The sequence below is a fragment of the Mya arenaria genome, chromosome 11, assembly GCF_026914265.1.
Source record: "Mya arenaria isolate MELC-2E11 chromosome 11, ASM2691426v1".
Classification (NCBI taxonomy): Eukaryota; Metazoa; Mollusca; class Bivalvia; order Myida; family Myidae; genus Mya; species Mya arenaria.
In genome coordinates, this window is record NC_069132.1 from 14156336 (window position 1) to 14176501 (window position 20166).

Below are 20166 nucleotides of genomic sequence, written 5' to 3' on the forward strand. Positions count from 1 at the left end.
TTATACTTGCAGAAATATAAATTAGCAATTGACTTTAAGGATAAGACAGTCTGAAACCATTTATATATTCCACCTTTCAGGCGGATCGAGTTGGGTTGATCGAGTGTAACGATATGAACATGCAGACTTTTGAAACATAACAATGTTTGTGAGAGGCATGTTTTAGAAATGTATTTTATTAAGGAAATATATTCTGTTTTACTCGTGTTCAATGTATATTCAATATATTAGCCGTAAACATGATACATGTAAACCTTTGAAATGTAAAGGTGAAGTCCGCAATTAAAAAAAAAATATACCCAAATGAAGCCTTTTTTGCCTCAAGCCTGATGGCTTAAAATTTGCTTGTTCCTATGCATGCAACACCTTGTTATAGCGCGGTTTGCACTCCTAGCTAGTCTCACTATGTACATTACACATATATTTCAGGTATGTGATTCTAAACCCGAAATTTACTAGTTGCTCACTAGAACGACATCCTTACTTTTGTACCAACCCTAACGCTTTTAAGTCTCAACCTGGAGGATAAAGGATTAAATCTTTTTACGCAAAAAGGATGAGTGTTAACAGTTCTAGAGGTTGGCATACATTGATTTGGTATCATTTGCTCTCACTTTGTATCTATTGTAATTGTAAGTTTAGGCGGCTATAAATTAATTGCTAGATTTTCAACTCGGCCCGCCCCCTCAAAGGAAAAATGTTACGATCGTCTGCGTGGTTCGTCTATAAACACGTGTATACGGTCACTTATAGAATTAGCACATATTCAATGGTGAAAAAGTCATCTAAGAAAAATGAAAAATGTCACGGTTGAAATGAGCCCAAATAAGCATTTACAGTTTGTTTATAGGCCTTCGATAAAAAATGTGCATCGGGATTATATATACGTTCATTTAGAACATTGGCCATTTTCATGTCTACTTTTTGGTGGATTTCAATAGCCAATTTCACGTCTGTTGTTTCATGGATTTCTATAGCCAATTTCACGTCTGTTGTTTCATGGATTTCTATAGCCAATTTCACGTCTGTTGTTTCATGGATTTCTATAGCCAATTTCACGTCTGTTGTTTCATGGATTTCTATAGCCAATTTCACGTCTGTTGGTTCATGGATTTCTATAGCCAATTTCATGTCTGTTGTTTGATGGATTTCAATATATCATGACGCAAACATAGATCGAGGTAATATTATCATCATTTATTTTTGATAAAGTCAATGCCAGAAAAGGTTTGGCCCTGTATTACATGCCGATGCCCCGATGATTTAATGGTCTTTATTCAAACTTAATTGTGTACTTAAATTTGACCGAGATCACGTTTAGACCATATCATTCAGCGAACCGAGTTTAAGTTCAGACAGTTGACACACGACGTCTCTGCACATGTATCTTACTAAGGGAGCAAAGGCAAAGACTCAATTATTTAATCAAGATGCCCGCCTTAAAACTAATTAAAAGTGAATTGCGTTTACCGCGCAGAATGCTAATAGCTCAACCTATACATGGTCTTTGCCTTGCAGTGGCTCTAGTGAGTTTCCCTTGTGGAACAAAAAACACAACAACAAAATTAAAACACGACAGTAAACATTTTGTCGTTAAAGAAACACGAATAATAATGATTCAACCGCATTATATGTTTTGTTAATTTCAAGGTTACCCGGCAAATTAAGCAAATCAATTCACTGAAAACAAAATCTTTGGTTCTGTATCTACTTGCATCATTTGGGATCCATGGAAGGTTCTGAAAAAGAAACAGTAATTGGTTACTCTATGACTATTAATTTAAACAACAAAATAGATCAGCAATACTTGATCAAATCAGAATAGGATAGAAAGATACTGTTCAGAGTTCACATTGATTGACATGAATGGTTTCTGTTTAATAAATAATCAGCGTTCATCATAACACACTAAACGACTAGAACCATACTGAGAGGCGGTCGTGGCTCCTTGTAGACGGCTGGTTCCGGCGCCCTGCGGACAGACGGACCTTTCGGTAAGTGCGTTTGACGTTTATTCCACATCATGGGAGGGGCAGGGGAGTCGACCTGGGTAATATGTGGCTCCCCGACCGTCAGGTGTGCAACTTCCTCCTCATCGTCGCCGCCTGCCTCCTCACGCAGAATTGCCGCATAGTAACGACGCTTCTCTCTGTTGGTAAAAGGTATTGTATTTAATAATATAAGTTCTGAATAAACATCAAAACTGATGCATACAAATCTGAAGCTTTTTATTGACAAGGTTCCCTCGTTACAAATACTAGAACTTTATTTGCTATAATTGGTACACTAAGCTTGAATATGTGAACGTTGTGATGCAATAAATAGACTGTAGCTCATATGTACCTATTATGGTGCTCGTTCATCGTAATTTAGTCGAAAAGGAAATGTTAAAAAACTTCAGTAATTTCATGAAATGAAAACTAAACAAGAGTGCGAAAAAGCCCTTTAAAGCTCACCTGATTAAAATGACCAGCTAGTCAGTGGTTATTAGGGATATTGGTAAACGGCCACTGCATGAGGATATATACCAATAATCAATGGTATTGGCATTGCGGTTTCAGAGAAGATTTTCTACAATTTTAATGTACCTGTGACCCCTGTGGCGGGCCCCATGGTGATAATTTGTACAATCTTGGTAAAGGACCTTTAAGGTTCACTTGCTGCTTGATAAATTAATAATTTATTGCAAATGATCGTCGTAGTTTTAATTATGTATCTCGAAATAATTTAAGGCACGAATTGTGCATATGTCAAGTATGATTCAATACGTGTTTATAAATCTGACATGAATAATAATAAATAATGAAAAAATAATGGACATCCTAATTACTACGTTTTAACCTTATTAACCTAACGATTGTGTTTATATATTATCAGATGGTTTTTTTTAAATGGAAAAGGAAGCAGCGCCTCTTCATGTTAAGGACGAGGACATTCCGTGGCATTTACTCTGCCGAAAGAAAATTATTTAAAGTCAATCACCTAAATCAAAAGCGAGAACTCCGTTAAATGTTCTTGTATCATTATTAAATTGCTTGTATGATTAAATGCCTTTACAAAAACACAGTAATTTCAAAATTGTTGACGCAAAAGTTGTACATGAATGTATCGAAAGATTGCACAACTATGCCTGTAAAAGTTTTTTTTCTATAGCTCTGGTACAAATGCTGTGCGATGTTGAAACCTTTGGATACTGTTGGTTATGTAAATTGGGTAAGCCACTTAGAAAACATTTATTTTCAAATTGCTTTGGTTGTGTTTGGGAAGCTCAGTGTATTGCCAATAAAACATCAACATACTTTATACAACGACTTAAAGATGAGTATATTCAGTCATGGCGTAGCTATTGTATAAATAGTGCCAAATTGCAACCTTATATAGGTTTTAAATCCAATTTTGGGACTGAAGCGTATGTAAATTGTCTTTATGTCAGGAAGTTTCGGAAGGTGTATGCTCGATTTCGAGCTTCAGCTCATACGCTAGCAAGTGAACGTGGCCGTTATGCGAATGTTGAAAGACAAGGCTTTTTGTCCTCATTGTAAAGATGTTATAAAGACAGAATATCATTTTCCTTTGGGGTGTCCTTTATATGATACTATTAAACAAGAATATATAGATAGAAAATATTATGAGAACTCAAGTAGAATTAAGTTTAATAGCTTGATGTCTTGTAATATTGAAAATGTTGTGAAAAAATGCACACTATTTATACTTAACTTTTGCAAAGAGAAATACTCTTTACCAAGAATACACGTAACATACTTGTTACAAGTTTTGACTGCTAGTTTATTGTAAGGTATATATAATTTATAAATGTCAGTGTATTAAAATGTACTTTCTTTACAAACTATGTTTTGACAGATACTATTATTTAATACATGCTCACTAACTTGCACCATGTATGTATTGTGTGATGGTTGCATGGGCTGGTGGCCTTCTAGCAAATAAACAGTTTGTCTGTTCTTGTCTTGGCAGAAAAAATATTCTTCCATTGCAGCAGTAGCAAAACTAATCATTCCCGGGATTTCCTTACCGTACCCTATGTGGAATTCTATTCTCGATTATTTTTTTTAAAACCTTTTCACAAAAGGACTCACGCCCTGGTCATCTTGCTGAGGCCGAGCAGTTTCTTGCGGAGGAAGGGGACACACCAGCGGTACCGCTTCACCTGGACGGTGTAGAAGAGGGCAAGGCCAGACAGCAGCAGCAAGAGGGCGCCCCCTAACGCCACCTCTACCGAAAACCACGCGACGTTCCGTGTGTCCTCAAGGAAGTCGGATGGTTTGTCTGTCGTCGATGAGGTTGTCGTTGAGGTCTGATAAGAAACACGTTCTTTATAATCGGCACTTGTCATTTGAAATATCCTTTTTGTTTTATTCATTGTTTTAACTGATATCTAACCTTTAATTAAAGAAATGCCTACATAAATAAATTATAACCATCTTAACGTAAATATTTTGCTTTCAGGACGTATTGGTTTTCTGTACTCTGTTGTTTTTGACACATTGCATATGTCATTCATATACCTTACAGCGTAAAATGATAAGACGAATTAATATACCCCGGTTATAAGTATTGTGACGCTAGCAGTTGCTGTCTGGCGCGTGCCTGTGACGTCATTCACGTTCTCCGCAAGCACGACCAGATTGTACGAGACGCCATACTGGAACAGGGGCTTCCACGTCTCGTTCACGTATATGTTTCCTGTACAAGGAGCCAAAACACCTCGTATAAACATGGCATTGAGATGTTTAGACTAACAAAACCTCTGAGCAAAATAAAGCATAAAGTAGATCAAACAAGGAACGAATTGTGTCTGTTGATAACGGCGAACTGTTGTGCGCATATCTGTAGGCTTATTTCAAATTACAATATACTTTTATACTGGTAAGCCACTGACCGAAGTCGTTGATGACGACGTATCCTTTTGAGAACGGGTTGGTGGAGAATGTGTAGTAAATGTCGTTGTTAGGCGAGGAGCGATCGGCGTCAGTAGCCGTCACCTGCCCAACAAACCGCCCGGCCGCCAAGTCCGGCACCTGGAAAATGTAGTAGTCCGTCTGCTGGGGGAACACAGGGCCATTGTCATTACTGTCCTGTAATTTGGAAATGAGGCATGTTGAACAATTAAAAGTTATAAGCAGAAGAGGTATACATTTATCATGATTTATATTGTCAGAGGTATAAATCACAAACAACCGGCATATGCCCATTGTGTTTAATGTTCTATTTCTTAATATAATTTCTCTAGATATGTGCAATTCATTTACAAGTTTCAGATGGCTTTTGGATAAAATCATGAAGTTGAATTTCTTCATTATTTGCTCTTTGAGTTTGCATATTTTAAAGCTGCAACATTTTGCTTGCGTACAATGAGTTCTACTTCCAGGAGCGTGGTTGCCGTCAGCCCTTCTTTGTCTGTGACGGTGACCACGCAGTCAAACGGCGACGTCATGTTTGCCGTGTCGTAATCGAACGCGGTGGCGAACGACACGCTGCCGTTAAAACGATCCATGAGGAAGAAGCGCGTTGACTCGCCGCAGTCCCAAGTGAATGTGTGTATCTCTGCGGTATTGGCCACTAGCATATCTTGATCCTCAACCACATGGCCCCAGTTGCCCCATGTGGCTGACCCGACGCCTTTCTGTAGATCGAGCACATGTTTGCTATTTTATTACAAGATAACGACGAATATGTTACTTAATTACTTTGTTGATTTACTAACCTAAACAGACTTGGTCGTACAAAGTGAATTTGAAGTTACATTAACAAAGTATTTCCACGTGCATTGAAATGCATCCAATTCAGGCTTTAATTGTTTGCCATCTATCTGTACTTTTCGGAGATTAATATGAATTCTAAAACATATTAACTCACGGCGCCCTGTTCGTCTGGCTCCATTGTGTACTTGGTCTGGTGAAAGGCGGGGGGCTCGTTCACGTTGAGCACCTCCAACGTAAGGTTGCCGTCCGACCAGTCGCTGCCGTCGTTCACCTGCACATGCACGTCCAACTGCGACACAATACCATACTGTGTCATCACGTCTTCGTAGTCTAGGACGTTGAACGCCGTGGTTAGAATACCAGCTAGAATGTGTTGCAAATATAACATGTTAACAAGCTCAGAATACGAAAGTACTGATGAGAAATGGCTGCTTGCAGCGGATGATTTGAGTATGTCGTTTGAACTCCTTTATTTACGTCTATAAGGTATAAATACGCAATTTGGTGTGTCAAGTGTTTAATTGATACATTTTACTTTTTCTGGGATTGTGATTGTTATTAAACGTTTTTAAAATAGCGCACAGCCATGCTTAGTCAGCGGGAAAGAGGTTTGAAAATGTAACGATAAAACTTTGACTAACTGGTCTCGTTTAAGTAGAAGTAGTTGGCTCCCCATGTCGGGCTGTATTGTGCTTGGATCGTGTGAGTATCCCCGGGGTCAAGGTCGATATAGGAGACAGTGTACACGGATGTCCCCAGGGGAGTGTTCTCGGACACGCCCAACGGGTAAGCCAAGGGCAGATTGCTTATCGTCGGCTTGTCGTCAATGTCTACAATCGAATGGAAGCAACCCATGCATGTGTAATCAAATATGAAGGTAATTAACTATAATAATACTCATTTCGTTACCGTTACCAACACTCCCAGGATTTAGCTGCTCATGCCGAACTATAACCGTTGACGATGATGACGAGATTACTCTCTGGATATCCAGCATGTCTCTGGAATGTAGCGTATCCGGTCCTCAAGAATTCCGATGCGTGAGTGTTGCGGGGTCGTCTACATGCTTTCCATCGACAAGGACGACCATTGTGCTCGTGGTCGGAACGCTGACATATTACGGATGATCTGCATGCTAACCGTTAATGAGGACGACGAGAGTGCCGATGCGCGGATCGCTGGTGTGTAGCGGAAAGCATCATGCAAACCGTTAACGAGGACGACGAGAGTGCTGGTCCGCGGGTCGCGAGCGTGTAGCGGATATATCCTATGCTTATCGTTGACGAGGATGACGAGAGTGTCGGTGCACAGGTCGCTGGCGTTTAGTGGATCATTAGACTGAGAGGAGTGCCAGTTGCGGGTTGCTGGCGTGTAACCGAATCGTGTGCCAATGAGTGCTGGCCTGCTGGTTGCTTGCTTGTAGCGGGTCGGGAACCTGAGAGTGCCATTGCTAGGGTCACTGGCATGTAGCGGGTCATGTGCCTGTAAGTACTGGTGCGTGGGTCGCTGGCGAGTAGCGGGTCGTGCGTGTGCTTTCCGTTTTCAAGAACGGGTTGAAAGTATGAGAAAGTATGAGAAAGTCGGTGCGCGGTCGGTCGCTTGTGGCAGGTTGAGAATATGGGAGTGCCGGTGCGCGGGTCGCTGGCGTGTAGCGGGTGGAGAGCATGAGAGTGCCGGTGCGCGGGTCGCTGGCGTGTAGCGGGTTGAGGACGGTGAGAGTGCCAGTGCGCGGGTCGCTGGCGTGTAGCGGGTTGTGCGTATGCTTACAGTTGACGAGGACGGTGAGAGTGCAAGTGCGCAGGTCGCTGGCGTGTAGCGGGTTGTGCGTATGCTTACCGTTGACGAGGACGGTGATAGTGCCAGTGCGCGGGTCGCTGGCGTGTAGCGGGTTGTGCGTATGCTTACCGTTGACGAGGGTGGTGAGAGTGCCAGTGCGCGGGTCGCTGGCGAGTAGCGGGTTGTGCATATGCTTACCGTTGACGAGGGTGGTGAGAGTGCCAGTGCGCGGGTCGCTGGCGTGTAGCGGGTTGTGTTTATGCTTACCGTTGACGAGGACGGTGAGAGTGCCATTGCGCGGGTCGTTGGCGTGTAGCGGGTCATGAACAGAGATTAGCAAGTCGTAGCCGGGCACGTACGTCCGGATAAAGTCACTAGTCGCCGTTATCACCCCGTCTTTAAACCACCCAAAGGAACAGTTATAAATAAAGAATTACTTTTCACTGGAAACTAAAAACTCAAATTGTTGAATTATAAAATGGGTGTTGTCTTATTTAAAAACGTTTATAGTGAAAACAAAGTTAAACAATTACACGGACACCATTGAGAAAATAAATGATTAAATTTGCCAAACCGTACACACTAGAAAGCCAACAAATACTACCTTCGTTTATCTTAAAGGGGCATTGGGAGGGTTCACAAGTCATGCTCCAGGTTAGCGGGTCGTTTTCGGCATCCGTGGCAGACACGGCGTACACAAAGTCGCCGCTCGCAGTCTCTAGGTACGACACCGTCGCCTGCGCGCCGTCTGAAAAACGTTATCACCTGATGTATCGAAAATTATCTATTGACTTTATTTTGCCATAGACTTCTCTGCTTTAAGTAATACAAACATGTAATACAAATATAATTCATCGTTTAACACACAAGAGCCTACTGTTTAGATTGGTGATTTTGGGCCTGGCGTTCGCGGTGACATACAGCAGGAAGTATCCCTGGTCGGTGGTGTAAATGCCGTCGGTGAACTGGACGTCCATGATGAACTGCTGGTTTCCGGTATAGGGTGTCGCTGTGTTTGCGTTAAAACTAACGATCCGCCGGGTTGTATCTTTCGGATAACATAGTGTTCAAATTATTTGGATTGATTTTAAGAGAATGCTGACATAATTAAGATCTTTCTGAACAGTCCAAACAAATAGCAGGACAAATAAAGTTAGTATATTTTATATGAATTTAATATCCTATGATAAAAGTAACTTTCGATTTATGAAAATATCTCGAAAACTAGGAATTATTTTACTATCATGTCCCCAATTTCCAAGTGTAATTGCTGTATTGGCCGGGACCACGTTAAGCGCCCCCTGTATATTCCAAGTGCTGTTGTCGCGGTCCGTCAACGTCACGTTCACCAACGTCACCTCCTCCGTCGTCTCCTCGTCAAACGTGTAGAAAGCAGGCAGCCCGGACATCGACGGGCTCTGAAACGTGAGCGTCGTTATATACATATATAAAACTAATTTTGCCGGACTGCAAACAGTCATGTGATATGATATAAATCGCCAATCTCATAAGCAGTGATCTCACTTGACGAACAGAGATCACGAAAGTAGCTGTGAAAGTTGGCTCAGCCATCGGCATTCGACAATCGACATTCGATTTTATGTAGTGAATTTTCAATATCGATCTGGAATGTCGAGCAGGACACAGTCGTAGGTCGAAATTCGATATTATATACTGCTATTTCATAGTCGCGCTGGATTGTCGAGCTGGACGGTATCCTAGCTCGACATTTGATTTCTTATAGTGAATTTTCGACGTCGAGCTGAGGCATGATTTAAACAATATTTTATTTCTGAAATTTTATGATATATACTTTAAATGAAATATTTAGCAAGACAAACTGTTGGCTTTATACAACATTATTTTAAAGCAAAATATAGGCAATTCAGATTTAAACGGTAGGCAATTTTGATACAAGTCCGGGCATACACACCTCTTAGCAATTCTTCTTTAAGTTGCCATGTCCACCAGAATTTTGCATGGAATTCATTTCTTTACAGACTGGTTTAATTTATTTTTATATTTTAATGTATTATTATGTTCAACTCAATTGACAAAGTCCCCGGTTAAAAAGCTCCAAAATATCGAATATATATTTTTTTTTATTACACATGTATTCGCCTATATCGTGAGAAGGCGTAGATTGTGCTTAATACGTATGAGATCTGCACAGTCTGCATTAATCCAATATCGTTGATACATGCATTTGTACCAACGTCGGGCAATCGTCACGTTACGTTTGAAAATAAAATGGTGGCCAATGACCTCCGACTAACCGCGATTTACACGGCTACGATCAAATGGGATGAATCGTAGCTGAAACCGTAATTGTGGAAGCTGGGTTTAAGCTAAATTAGTGATATAAACGACTAGTTGGCAACTTGATAGTGCAACCGTTATTACTACAGCAGATATGAGGGATTAGTAGCCTTAAGGGTCCAGTATAGAAAGCATGCCTGGCGTACCCAATTCAACACGTCAATGGTGAGCGTTTCGTTGTTGGAGTTTCCACACTGGTCATCCACCGTAAACGTCATTGTATATGTCCCTATCGCCGGGCCGCTCTCACCCAGAAATACGCGCTCTGCAACGTCATCACACGTCCATAACTCAACATAACTTTACATACTACTTTTCAAGTAGAATTTATATATTCTTAATGTAAATAAACTTTTACTTAACCACCGGGGATGAGCAAAAAAAGTCACGTGACCACAAATGCAAACGCCAGTAGTATTTTGGCTCAATTGATCGTCAATTAAGGTAAGTTTCTTATCGATTTTTTTTGTTATACGCGAGAGTTCGTTCAAATGACATAGCGCAAAAAAGAATGCATTGTTTTGTCTTTCGATCGGTGTATTGGTCACCATTCATGTCTGCATAGTTTCCGAGAACACTTCGATACAAATTGTGTCCATGAATGCAAACGCACGTAGGTAGTGTTTTAATGTCACATATTTTGATAAATTGCCACATTTTATTCAAATGTTTGTTTTTCAGTTGTTCAATTATTGTTTTTAATTGTTTTATGAATACTTTGTGCGAAGCAATATGTACAAAAATGCATTTTCAAATTTGGCAAACGTACGAAGTCTACCTAAAATGGCAAACGCACGTAGGTTTCTTATAATAAGGAGCAAACGAATATTTCGTTAGCCTTTAAAAACTGAAAATGTGTTCAAGATATTGAAGATATTTATCCGCTTTATTATTAAATATCCAGCATAATGAAAGTTATATAAATTTATGATACGTAACAAACATTGACACGATATTATGCGGAAGTGTTGCGGGAAATATGAGTTCTCGAACAAACTCTCATCCGGCCATACCGGTGGTATACAGACTTAACTAACTTAACAATGCTTGTTAAATGTTTATCTCGAACATTTAGAACAGCTGTTGTAATGTCACATTTCAGGAACCACACGTTTGATACAAAGAGTCGGAGTACAGTACAGTACGGGACTGTTTTGATGAACAGAAATGCATTACAGAAGGGAACCTTTGGTGTGTGCTGGGAGCGGCCCAGACGCAACGATTCTAAGATGCTTGTAGCAGATCGCAATGGGATATGCGTTTCATTTGAACATAATTTAAATATATTTAATGAACCTTTTATTTAACCATTCTTCATGTTGTGATGATAATACTGTCATGATAATTGTTAATGACAGATATTGTGATAATGATAACCATAAAATGAATTGCGATGATACAATGACAATGTATGCTCTACCCGGAACAATGTTTATTATATCACTGAAAATACTCTTTGAACTGTATGTATAAGTGCTGTTTAACAGAAATAAAGACATTATAATGGAAATGTTCTTCATTTATTCTATAACTGTATATCTTAGATTAGTTTTATACATTGAATAAAGAGACTGACAATAAAAGCGATCACAGATAATCAGATATTTGTTTGTTTTGAAAATGCCATTCGAAAGAATGAACTCCAGATAATTCCCCTTTGATATATAGTATTTTTACCCCCATTCTATATACTCATATGAGTGAAATGTGTTACATAAACTTGTACAAAATATAAAGCAAGGAATTCACAGAACATGCCGGTACAAATAAAAGGTGAATTTCATGCTATTGAAATCTATGTATTAGACCATTGACTCTATTTAATCCGAAGAAACGTATGTATATTTTTGTTATTATTGACTCTATTTAATCCGAAGAAACGTATGTATATTTTTGTTATTATTGACTCTATTTAATCCGAAGAAACGTATGTATATTTTTGTTATTATTCAGTTTTAACCGGAGGATTAGCTTGGGGAAAAAATAACCATAATGTCCTTCGAGCATATGTACACCCAACATAAAACAAAATATTATCATTGAAATAATAACCATTTTTGGTTATCTGCATGCACGTTTTTCTTCTAATTTCATTGCGCCGACTTGATGCTATGCATCAACTTTTTTCTTGTGATCTGCCTGAGATTCTACTTTCTTCCACATCAGATAAGTTGACCTAAAAAATTGGCAAGGGCCAAGATAAGTACCCGTATGGAATTCATTTTTTTTTCAATCGTCATCACACAATTACCTCCCTTGAAGACAACTGTCGTCTGTAGCATCATGGAAATATTGTCTCGTGGCAATTTTAAAAATCAAAATTGATTATTTCTCGCTTCAAATGGAGCAAAAGAAGTTTTCGCGCTCCATTCAAGAAATAACGCTGCCCTCTTTTTAGAACTATAAATATTTAATAATAACATAAACATAATCTGAATCACTGCACGAATATCCATAACAACCACGAATCATTACAAATCTATACGCGCATTATATTCACTACGCACAAAAGATTTCAAGGTTTTTCCAGGATCATCGCCGCTCGTGTAAGATAGGTTCATCCCACCCCTCTCGCAGGGTGTTTTGCGGAAACACGGTAAAGCCCGCTTCCACAATACACTCTATGTTCGGGTTGGGATGCACCTTGCACTCTCGGCCATGAAAGATAATTATTATTTAAAATTTGATGTTTTATTTGGTGTGTTTAATAACTTTTGCTTGCACAATCTACTTCTATGCCGATAACATTTCCCACATTCAGCGCACTGGTATGATTTCTCGCCAGTACGGCCGTCCATATTAGCCTTCAGGTCTATTTCTCCTCCATTGAAATCCCACACATGTCGCACGTATAACGTGTCGTGCCATCGTCTCCTCGCCAATGCCTGTTCAGGTACGTATGTGTCGTGACCTCCTGCATGCATTTCGGGCACAGAAACTGCATATTGGATCCATGTGTGGTGCACCTGTATAAATACATGTATGCCTTTAAATGTATGCAATTAAAATACTTGTAATTGCAATATTTTGGTAACCTTTAATAAAAAACGCCTGAGCTTGTAACTGGTAGATAATTGCTTAATTATAGAATAATATAGAATAAAACAAGAATAATATAAGCATTTCTAATACTAGAATACACTAACATATGGCGCGTCAAGCTCTCCGTGGTGTATAACTGTTTCTAACAGCATGTAAATGCTTTTACACCGTCATGGCGGCGCTCATGCAATTTCAGCCCCCCATGTCGTTTTCAACGCATTCCCACAAACGTGGCAAACAAATGACATCACTGAAACAGACACTGTCATTCATTAATTAAGCGCCACTTGATTTACTTCGCAAAATATATTACACAAATTGTAGTTTGTTAAAAGAATACGATCTGTAAAAGCATTTTCATAAAAAAATACATCTCGTGCAAACAAACGCTTATTAAAATCTTAAAAGATGGCTTATCTAGCTAAGTAAAACGATATTAAGCGTTTCACTTTCCCTTATGCATATGACCGTAAGCCATAATGATCATAATAATAATTAAATATAAATTCAGAAATCTTACAGCAATAGTTATGGATATAGAAAGAATAAAAAGTTTTAAAAGCTTTCGACATATACGATAACTCATTATTATTATGCCCCCCTTCGAAGAAGAGGGGTATATTGCTTTGCACAGGCATGTCGGTATGTCGGTCGGTCGGTCCGTCGGTAGACCAAAGCTTGTCCGAGTGATAACTCAACAATTCCTGGACGTATGGTCATCAAACTTCACATGAAGGTTGGACCTGCCCAGCAGATAACCCCTATTGATTTTGGGGGTCATCGGGTCAAAGGTCAAGGTCACAGTGACCTTTAATGGTAAAATAATTTTAAAGCTTGTCCGAGTGATAACTCAACAATGCCTACACCCATGGCCCTCAAACTTGACATGGAGGTTGGGCCTGACCAGTAGATGACCCCTATTGTTTTGGGAGGTCATCAGGCCAAAGGTCAAGGTCACAGTGACCTTGAATGGTAAAAGGTTGTCCGAGTGATAACTTGACAATGCCTGCACCCATGGCCCTCAAACTTGACTTGGAGGTTGGGCCTGACCAGTAGCTGACCCCTATTGTGTTTGGGGCTCATCGGGTCAAAGGTCAAGTTCACAGTGACCTTGAATGGTAAAAGGTTGTCCGAGTGATAATTCGACAATGCCTGCACCCATGGCCCTCAAACTTGACTTGGAGGTTGGGCCTGGCCAGAAGATGGTCCCTATTGATTTTAGGGGTCATTGGCCAAAGGTCAAGGTCACAGTGACCTTGAATGATAAAAGGTTGTCCGAGTGATAACTCAACAATGCCTGCACCCATGGCCCTCAAACTTGACTTGGAGGTTGGGCCTGGCCAGAAGATGGTCCCTATTGATTTTAGGGGTCATTGGGCCAAAGGTCAAGGTCACAGTGGCCTGGAATGGTAAAAAGTTATCCAAGTGATAGCTCGACAATGCCTGCACCCATGGCCCTCAAACTTGACTTGGAGGTTGGGCCTGGCCAGAAGATGGTCCCTATTGATTTTAGGGGTCATTGGGCCAAAGGTCAAGGTCACAGTGACCTTGAATGATAAAAGGTTGTCCGAGTGATAACTCAACAATGCCTGCATCCATGGCCCTCAAACTTGACATGGAGGTTGGGCCTGACCAGAAGATGACCCCTATCGACTTTAGGGGTCATCAGGCCAAGGTCAATGTCACAGTAACCTTTAACGCAAAAAAGTTAACAAATCTTCTCCCACTGATATCTCAACAATGCCTGAACCTATGATCATTAAACTTGACATGGATGTTAAGCCTGACCAGTAGATCACACTTATTGATTTTAGGATTCATAGAGCCAAAGGTCAAGGTCACAGTGACCTTGAATGGTAAAAGGTTGTCCGAGTGATAACTCAACAATGCCTGAACCCATGGCCTTCAAACTTGACTTGGAGTTGCATCTGACTTGTAGATGACCCCTTATGATTTAAGGGGTCATCGGGTCAAAGGTCAAGGTCACAGTGACCTTGAACGAAAAAAACTTGTCTGTGTGATAACTTGACAATGCCTGCACCCATGGCCCTCGAACTTGACATTTAGGTTTCTGGTGACCAGCAGATGACTCTGGATTTTGAGTTCATAGAGTCAAAGGTCATGGTCATAACACACTCTATCCTCACACTTTAATGGTCATAATCTTAAAACTGCCAACAAATCAGCTGTCATTTCGGTCCATGCATATTTCATTCAATTGCCATATAATCCTGACAACATGGCGCTCAGGGGGGGGGGGGGGGGGGCATAATGTTTGACAAACATCTCTTGTTATTATATAAGATGCCTACGTGCGTTTGTCATTTTAGGTAGACTACGTACATTTGCCTTATGAAAATGCCAACGTGCGTTTGCCAAATTTAAATACTTCAGAAAATGCAGTTTGTACAAATTGCATCGCACAAAATATTTATAAAACAAATAAAAGCCATTATTGAACAACTGAAAGTCAAAACAATTGAAAAAATGTGTCAATTTATCTTAATATGTGACATTTTAAACACTACCTACGTGTGTTTGCATTCATGGACACAATTTGTATCGAAGTGTTCTCGGAAACTATGCAGACATGAATGGTGACCAATACACCGATCGAAAGACAAAACAATGCATTCTTTTTGCGCTATGTCATTTGAACGAACTCTCGCGTATAACAAAAAAAATCGATAAGAAACTTACCTTGATTGACGATCAATTGAGCCAAAATACTACTGGCGTTTGCATTTGTGGTCACGTGACTTTTTTTGCTCATCCCCGGTGTTAACGTAACGTATCAATAACTGTTTACCAAAGCATCCGGTTATAATAAAACAAAACAACATGTGCGATATTACTTTTATGTATTTTCAAAGGTTAAGGCAATAAGTCACAGGCAGGGTCGAACTCGTATGAAAGAGGGAAAGCGTAACACACGCTTTGAATGAAAATAGGGCATGTATTAATGCCATAGAAATGACGAAATATCATTAATATCGTAAAATGAAACATAGTTAAAATGGCACGTGAATTATTTTCCTGAAATACATTATATAGGTGGACCACTTTAAGCCAAGAACTCACGCGTAGTCCGGTTGTAATAAAACGGGAAGGTGGCGTCGTCATTTAGTGTTATGCGCAGTGAAGGGACGTCATATGAATCGATGTCGCCTGCCTCAATCTTGTAGATAAACGTCTCTGAAGTCGCGTCGCCATAAATCTTAACTGACCGGGGCAGATTTGTAAACTGGGGCGCGGTATCTGGTCAGAAACATCAGTGTGTAAGCGGGGCGGGGTTATCAAGTTGACATTCGTCATTCGGATGGACGATCAAAACAAATCGAAAATCAACTCGAAATTTAAAAATAAATAAAATCCAAATGTCGAGCTGGTTAGGCATTCACAGACATAATGAATAGCTAGCATTCATACACGCCTTTACGAATTTGATTAATTGCAGATAAATTAATGAAAAAAAAAAGTTTATTCGAAAAAAGGCACGTTTTTTCCTTCGAGAATCAGAAAACATAAAAGGTAAAACACTGGTTTCAACACATACTTTCACCGGACTTAGCGGCTATGGCAAACACATGATCCACTAGTGTGTTTTCTGGGCTTGCGCTCCAATCGAAAAGTTCATCGACAATGAGGTCCGGGTTAAGGTTTGTATTGGCTCTTTGCTCGTCCGGGAGGCCGCTAGCGGTCCGGAAAGCTATAACACTGCCGGCACTTTCCGTATACCTTTAATAATGAATGATTCATTAAACACGGGATCAATTTCCAACGTCACTTGTTGAAACACTAGTTTTTAGTTTTAAAAAGACACACAGTACACATATATGGTACATATATCGATGCTACAGCCAGCCAGGCAGACAAGCAGGTGGACATACTGTTTATTTCGACATGTACACATCACGTACAACCCATATAATTATAATGATCAATGTCAACGTCAACGTCTGTGCATAATAACATCCAATATCACTATATACGAGTGACGCTCGTACGCACATATTTTGGTATATATAACGGGGTTCTACCTACTTCACCATAGACAGTGGCATCGCAAATATTGGCTTCAACCCTAAATTTATTTTTACAAAACTGTTAATGAATTCGTTCTAACTCCTTATATTTGGTGTGCCCTGACTAGGATGCAATTTGTGCGCATGCGCAAACTTACCAGCCAATGAGATAGTTGTTTCTGATGGTGATCCTGTCCTTTGGTGGGACCTCAAACTCAATTATTTCGTTTACAGCACCCGCTTAAACGCATTCAAAATAAGTCTCTTAGAAGAAATATTGAAATACCAAATGCATGATACCAAATTGATTAGTAAAATCGAATGCCGAATGCCAGTGTGTAAGCATCTTTTATCATTAATAAAGATGTGTTACAGTATATAGTTGTCAAGCTCGCTTTACCAGGAACGGTGAAGTGGTTTTCTCCCTTGAAGAAATAGGTATCACTGTTGACATGCTCCCAGACCTGGAGCCGCAGTGTTCCGTTAGTGGCTGCCCGTAGCGTCCAAGTCTTCAGTACGCCACAGGTACAGTTGTCAGGGACCTGGTAGTCTGCTGATTCCATCAGGAACCCCGTTGGTCCATCTTGAAATGTTAGTGTAAATGTATCGGAGAAATAAATTAATGATGTTTGGAAGTCTGGTGACCCTTAACAATGTTGGTATTATCTAAAAAGGTTGTTGCGGAGAAAAGGAAAATGGAAAATAAAGACGGTAAAAGGGTATAACAAACCTGAAACCAATGACTTATCCTACTCACAGAACAAATACACTATTTTGGACTTCAAAAAGAGATCAAAAATATGTAAGAAACCACATCCGAATTCAGATCAATTGAATTGAATGGTTACAAAGGGTTATTAGGCATCATATTATACTGATTAATAATGTAATGGTGATTTTAGAGAACTAGCCTAAAGATGCACTCTTATTCCCAAATCAGATTTAGCGCAATTAATGATATTGTTTTAATATTCCAAAAAGATGAACAAATGTCGAAAAAATGGTTCTTATGAAGGATACCGACTTAAATTTGAAAGAAGTGTGCATAAAACACGCTATTTCTTGTTTATGAGTTTATAGAAGACCACAGTAAATCTTTTAGCATTCACCAATCATTTAATATTTTTGCGCTTTTAGCAATTGTATACACGGTTACAATATTATTATCAGTAATTAATATTTTCCATAAATGCATTATTTAGTAAGGAGTAAAAGGTTTATCAGTCAAAATTGATGTTTGTTATACATGTGTATGTATTGATTTTGAATAAGAGTCATCATTAAAATAAAAATACGGTATAAATGAACACAGATGGTTTTTCATTTTATTATTATATTCTCTGAAAAAAACAAACAATTGAATACATTTCGGTATATAAAACACGACAGTTTTTTTGTTATGGTAGCCAAGTGAAATAATCAACTTTAGAGGGACTCGCTCATGCTTTTGGACCAAAAATTATTTTCCCAGTAATGCATCTGAAAACACTTTTTTATCCTTTGTTTACTCGTATGATACCAAAATTGCAGAAAAACATAATGAAAGCATAAACACACGCCGGTTATAACAAGAAAAATAGAAAATACACCTTAACCACTAGGTCACAAGGGCCTTTACAACATTATGTATTGGATATTTTGACATATTAAGAATATATGTACATTGATAACAGCATGTGATAATGTCAATCAACCAATTACGCTACAACGAATATCTTAAATCTGTTAGTAACGGCATTCAGATTTGTAGTTTTCAAAGACGATCTTTGAGCAAATATAAAAACTTGCTGTCAGCTGTCAGCATCTTAGACCGCAACACTACAAATAATTTTCCACACTGTATTTCGTAATACAATTATTATTATTATTTATTTTCGTAAAAAAGGCATTTAAGATACCATAAGCAAGTCCGTTTTAATGTTTAAACTTAGCTGCACTTCTCAAATCATTTCCTTGTGCCAAACTAAACACGAAAAGAAAACGTGTGCTTACTGTAGACATTGGTAGCGCCGTAAAGGGTGGTGTACGAGTCTAGATTACTACTCCAGTAATCACTGTGGCTGAGCTCCTCGTACTGCCACGTGGATTTATTGCAGGACAGTGCTGCACCTGCAACAGGAGATGAACCATTAAACGAATCAAACATGCAAGTAATAACAATACCATTTTAACAGTCTGCTATAGGATAGCGACCCCTAGCCAGGGAGCCTAATTTAAATCACCATCAATTACCCTTTGTTGTATTTATGATTGTTGACTGTCATTAAATTTGTTATTTTCTACTGGCGGTAAGAGATGAAGCATACTTTTTTCAATGTTCAAAACCAGTTCAAGACAACTATCATTACTGCAATGTTCCAAATCTCGGTCATTAGCTGAAATCTTACATTTTTTAAACTGAAACATATCATTTATGCGCACAATTATCAAAATGCTTGATCTCTTAATTGATACAAACACTACACACCAGCGATTATAAATGGTTTTAGAATCCCCACGAGTATTCCGAAAATCACTGCTTTTACTTCCATGTTTTCGACTATGTACCACTAAAGAATACATGATTAACATTAAACAGATCATAAGTAAGTGTCTTGTTACGTTCGATTGTCAATACCTTTGTTTTTACTCACTCGGGTGAAATCTTACATTATTTAAGTCGGATTGAATGGCTTTTTCAACATTCAGTTACACTGTATGAATAGTGTCGTCAACTAAAGCGGTAATACATTTATAAAAAAAATCTATGCAACTTATCAATTAATGAAAATTAAACAGGGGTATACTGATTTTTTTCCTTCAGAAAACAGTTGCTAAACGAAGCTTACATGTATTTAATGTTGAAAAGGTCACCTATTCAAACAGTACCATATGAAAAATACATTTGTAGCAGTTTTGAAGACTTTTGTCTGGGTCAATATCACATTAACAACGTCCATATACCGCTTCGGGACTCCTTTCAAGAAAGGATGTTGGTGTTCGAAAATATATTTTGTTCAATGGAATGGCAGTATTTTCCCAACTGCTCGTTCATTTGAATCAATGAAACACCATAAACTTGCTATTGTGACATGGACTTGGTAAACCGACGGTATTTAACCAATACATATTTTTCATCATCTTGGCTATACTGACAGACGACATAGCATACATGGGGGGGGGGGGGGGGGGGGCTCCTTTAATTTTACGAAACCACCGGAAAATTCATGCGTCGGCGTCGGACCAATATTGAGGGTCTTGTAAATGAGTGGGCAATAGTACACATACATCATATAACCATG

The 20166-nt window shown here is 39.2% G+C and overlaps 1 protein-coding gene across 1 annotated transcript; it reads right to left on the reverse strand.

The window, feature by feature from the left end:
* Positions 1-1176: 1176 nt before the first annotated feature.
* LOC128207669 (protocadherin-like protein) lies at positions 1177-19434 on the reverse strand. Its single transcript, XM_052910724.1, has 19 exons — positions 19353-19434; positions 18878-18994; positions 17286-17468; positions 17044-17125; positions 16417-16598; positions 15942-16118; positions 9965-10083; positions 8740-8917; positions 8377-8547; positions 8104-8247; positions 7767-7895; positions 6365-6553; positions 5878-6086; positions 5372-5644; positions 4901-5096; positions 4562-4704; positions 4098-4315; positions 1929-2149; positions 1177-1739 (listed from the first exon to the last, which is right to left on the reverse strand). Exons 1-19 carry the CDS (start codon positions 19414-19416, stop codon positions 1717-1719), a joined length of 3018 nt encoding a protein of 1005 aa, XP_052766684.1. The 5' UTR covers positions 19417-19434; the 3' UTR covers positions 1177-1716.
* Positions 19435-20166: the final 732 nt, after the last annotated feature.